Raw genomic sequence first — 2,500 nt, 5'->3', positions numbered from 1 at the left:
TTTTCTTTTTTTTTCCTTTACGTGTATTAAAGCAAATTCATGAACACAGACTGATATAAACCGAAATACAGGTACACACATACACTCACACAACCCCCCACACACACACACACAAACGCACACACACACACACAAACACACGCGCGCGCTTGCACACACACACACACACACACACACACACACACACACACACACACACACACACACACACACACACACACACACTCTCTCTCTCTCTCTCTCTCTCTCTCTCTCTCTCTCTCTCTCTCTCTCTCTCTCTCTCTCTCTCTCTCTCTCTCTCTCTCTCAAGAGCAGATTCCAGCTATTCCTAAATTATTCGAGCACAACGGCGCTCTGTTCCTTCTCCGATCGTACAATAGAATCCCATCTCTGCTGCACCGCCTCCTGTACCGTCCTGTACCGTTTCAGCTCTGTGTCTGACCCCAAACGGACATGGAGGGGCGAGGTCATAGTATGCGGGTTGGCTGTACCCTTGTTATCGGGGTGGGGTGGGGTGGGGGGACGTAGGGGGGAGGGGGTGTTTGTGTGTGTTCGTGTTTGTGTTGTGTGTGTTTGTGTGAGGTGTTGTGTGTGTATTTGTGCTTGTGTTTATGCTGTGGTGTGTGTGTGTGTGTGTGTGTGTGTGTGTGTGTGTGTGTGTGTGTGTGTGTGTGTGTGTGTGTGTGTGTGTGTGTGTGTGTGTGAGCTTGTGTGTGTGAGTAAAAGTTCATAACTTTATGTGATTATATATATATATATATATATATATATATATATATATATATATATATATATATATAGATAGATAGATAGATAGATAGATAGATAGATAGATAGATAGATAGATAGATAGAGTATTTTTTTGTGTGTGTGTGTTTCCGTTTTTTTGACGTATGTCCGACTATGAAACCCTGCATTTATTTGTCTGTTCCCCATATATGTTTGCACGTGTATTGTGCTCGTGTACTCTTACTTACTCTTTCAATCGCGCATTCACTCACACACCGCAACTATCGACTGCAATTTCTCAGAATTTCTGCCTCTTCGTTACGCGTGTTTCTTCTTCTCGCTTCGATTGCACGTTTTAATTCCCCCGAGTGTATTCTGCCGTTGTGTGGCTTCGTGGGTCTGTGTTGCGGGGTTAAGCGGCTAGCGAAAGGGGGCACTGATAGGGAGGTTTCACGAGTCCCCTGCTTGGCTTTTCTCTCTTTTTATCTCTCTCTTGGTTTTTGGTCTGGTTGTCTGTCTCTCGTTCTCGTGCTCGTTCTTTTCTGTCTTTTCTTTCTTTCTTTCTCTCGTTCTCTTTCTCTTCTTTCTTTCTCTCTATCTCTCTCTCTCTCTCTCTCTCTCTCTCTCTTTCTTGCTCTCTTTCTCTCTTTCTCTATCTCTCTCTCTCTCTCTCTCTCTCTCTCTCTCTCTCTCTCTCTCTCTCTCTCTCTCTCTCTCTCTCTCTCTCTCCCTTTCCTCTCTCCCTCCCTACCTCCGCACCTTCCCTCACCTTCTCCCATCCCCGTTCCTCCCTCTCTCTCTCTCCTCCTCACCTCCTCCTTACCCCTCTATCCGTCCTCTTCTCCTCCCCTTCCTTCCCTCCTGCCTTCCGCCTTCCCTCCCTCACTTCCCCTCCTTCCCCTGTCCCAGTCCCTACCTCCTTCCCCCTCCCCATATCCCCCCGTCTTTACCTCCAACCCTCTCTCCTTCCCTTAAAAAAAAGTGTCGATCTCCAAGCCCCGAGCAAGAAGATAACCCGAGAGACTAGACTAAGCCCCTGGAAGGTATTGGATACAGAATAAACTGGCTCATTTAACTATTTTTGCTCGCAACGGGAAATCTATACAGAACGCCATCACACAGTCTCCCCTTTGAGTGTGTGTGAGTGCGTGTGCTTTGGAATTTGGGGTCTGTGGGGTCTTGAGTTTCTGTGGGGTTTATCTGGGGTCTCTGTGGTGTCTTGAGTTTCTGTGGGGTTTATCTGGGGTGTCTGTGGGGTCTGCGTTTCTGTGGGGTTAATCTGGGGTCTCTGTGGGGTCTGCGTTTCTGTGGGGTTTATCTGGGGTCTGTGTGGGGATTGTCTGGGGTCTTTGTGGGATCTGCCTTTCTGTGGGGTTTGTCTGGGGTCTCAGGATCTGCGTTTCTGGGGGTTCTATCTGGGGTCTATGTGGGGTCTGCCTTTCTTTGGGGTCATGAGTTTCTGTAGGGTTTATCTGGGGTCTCTGTGGGGGTCTGCGTTTCTGGGGGGGGTCTAACTGGGGTCTCTGTGGAGTCTGCGTTTCTGGGGGTCTATCTGGGGTCCTCCCTGGGTTGGGTTTTAATTCTGTTGATTTGGTTGTGTATTTGGCTGTCTGTCTGACGGTCCCTGGCGCTGGCTTGGGCAATGTCTCTGTCTTTGGCTTTGTCTTTGTCTCTCTTTATTATTTGTCTATCTATATCTGTCTCTTTATGTCCGTCTCTCTCTCTCTCTCTCTCTCTCTCTCTCTCTTTCTCCCTCTCCGACTCTCTCTTT

General features: G+C 48.0%; 2 protein-coding genes across 5 annotated transcripts in view; one reads left to right on the top strand and one right to left on the bottom strand.

The window, feature by feature from the left end:
* Positions 1-2,500, top strand: part of loaf (lost and found) — a 479,482-nt gene that overhangs the window by 19,045 nt on the left and 457,937 nt on the right. The window lies entirely within an intron of this gene.
* The window catches only part of LOC138862206 (uncharacterized protein DDB_G0287625-like), a gene marked incomplete at its 5' end in the record, with an annotated part of 86,030 nt that continues 85,533 nt past the window's right edge, over positions 2,004-2,500 (bottom strand). The window contains one exon of the mRNA XM_070123399.1: positions 2,004-2,293. Coding sequence (XP_069979500.1) covers positions 2,004-2,293 — 290 coding nt within the window. The remainder of the gene's footprint in view (positions 2,294-2,500) is intronic.

Source organism: Penaeus vannamei, chromosome 7, assembly GCF_042767895.1.
Source record: "Penaeus vannamei isolate JL-2024 chromosome 7, ASM4276789v1, whole genome shotgun sequence".
In the NCBI taxonomy this organism is placed as follows: domain Eukaryota; kingdom Metazoa; phylum Arthropoda; class Malacostraca; order Decapoda; family Penaeidae; genus Penaeus; species Penaeus vannamei.
The sequence above is the reverse complement of the archived record's forward strand: the minus strand, read 5'-3'. Positions and strand labels throughout refer to the sequence as shown.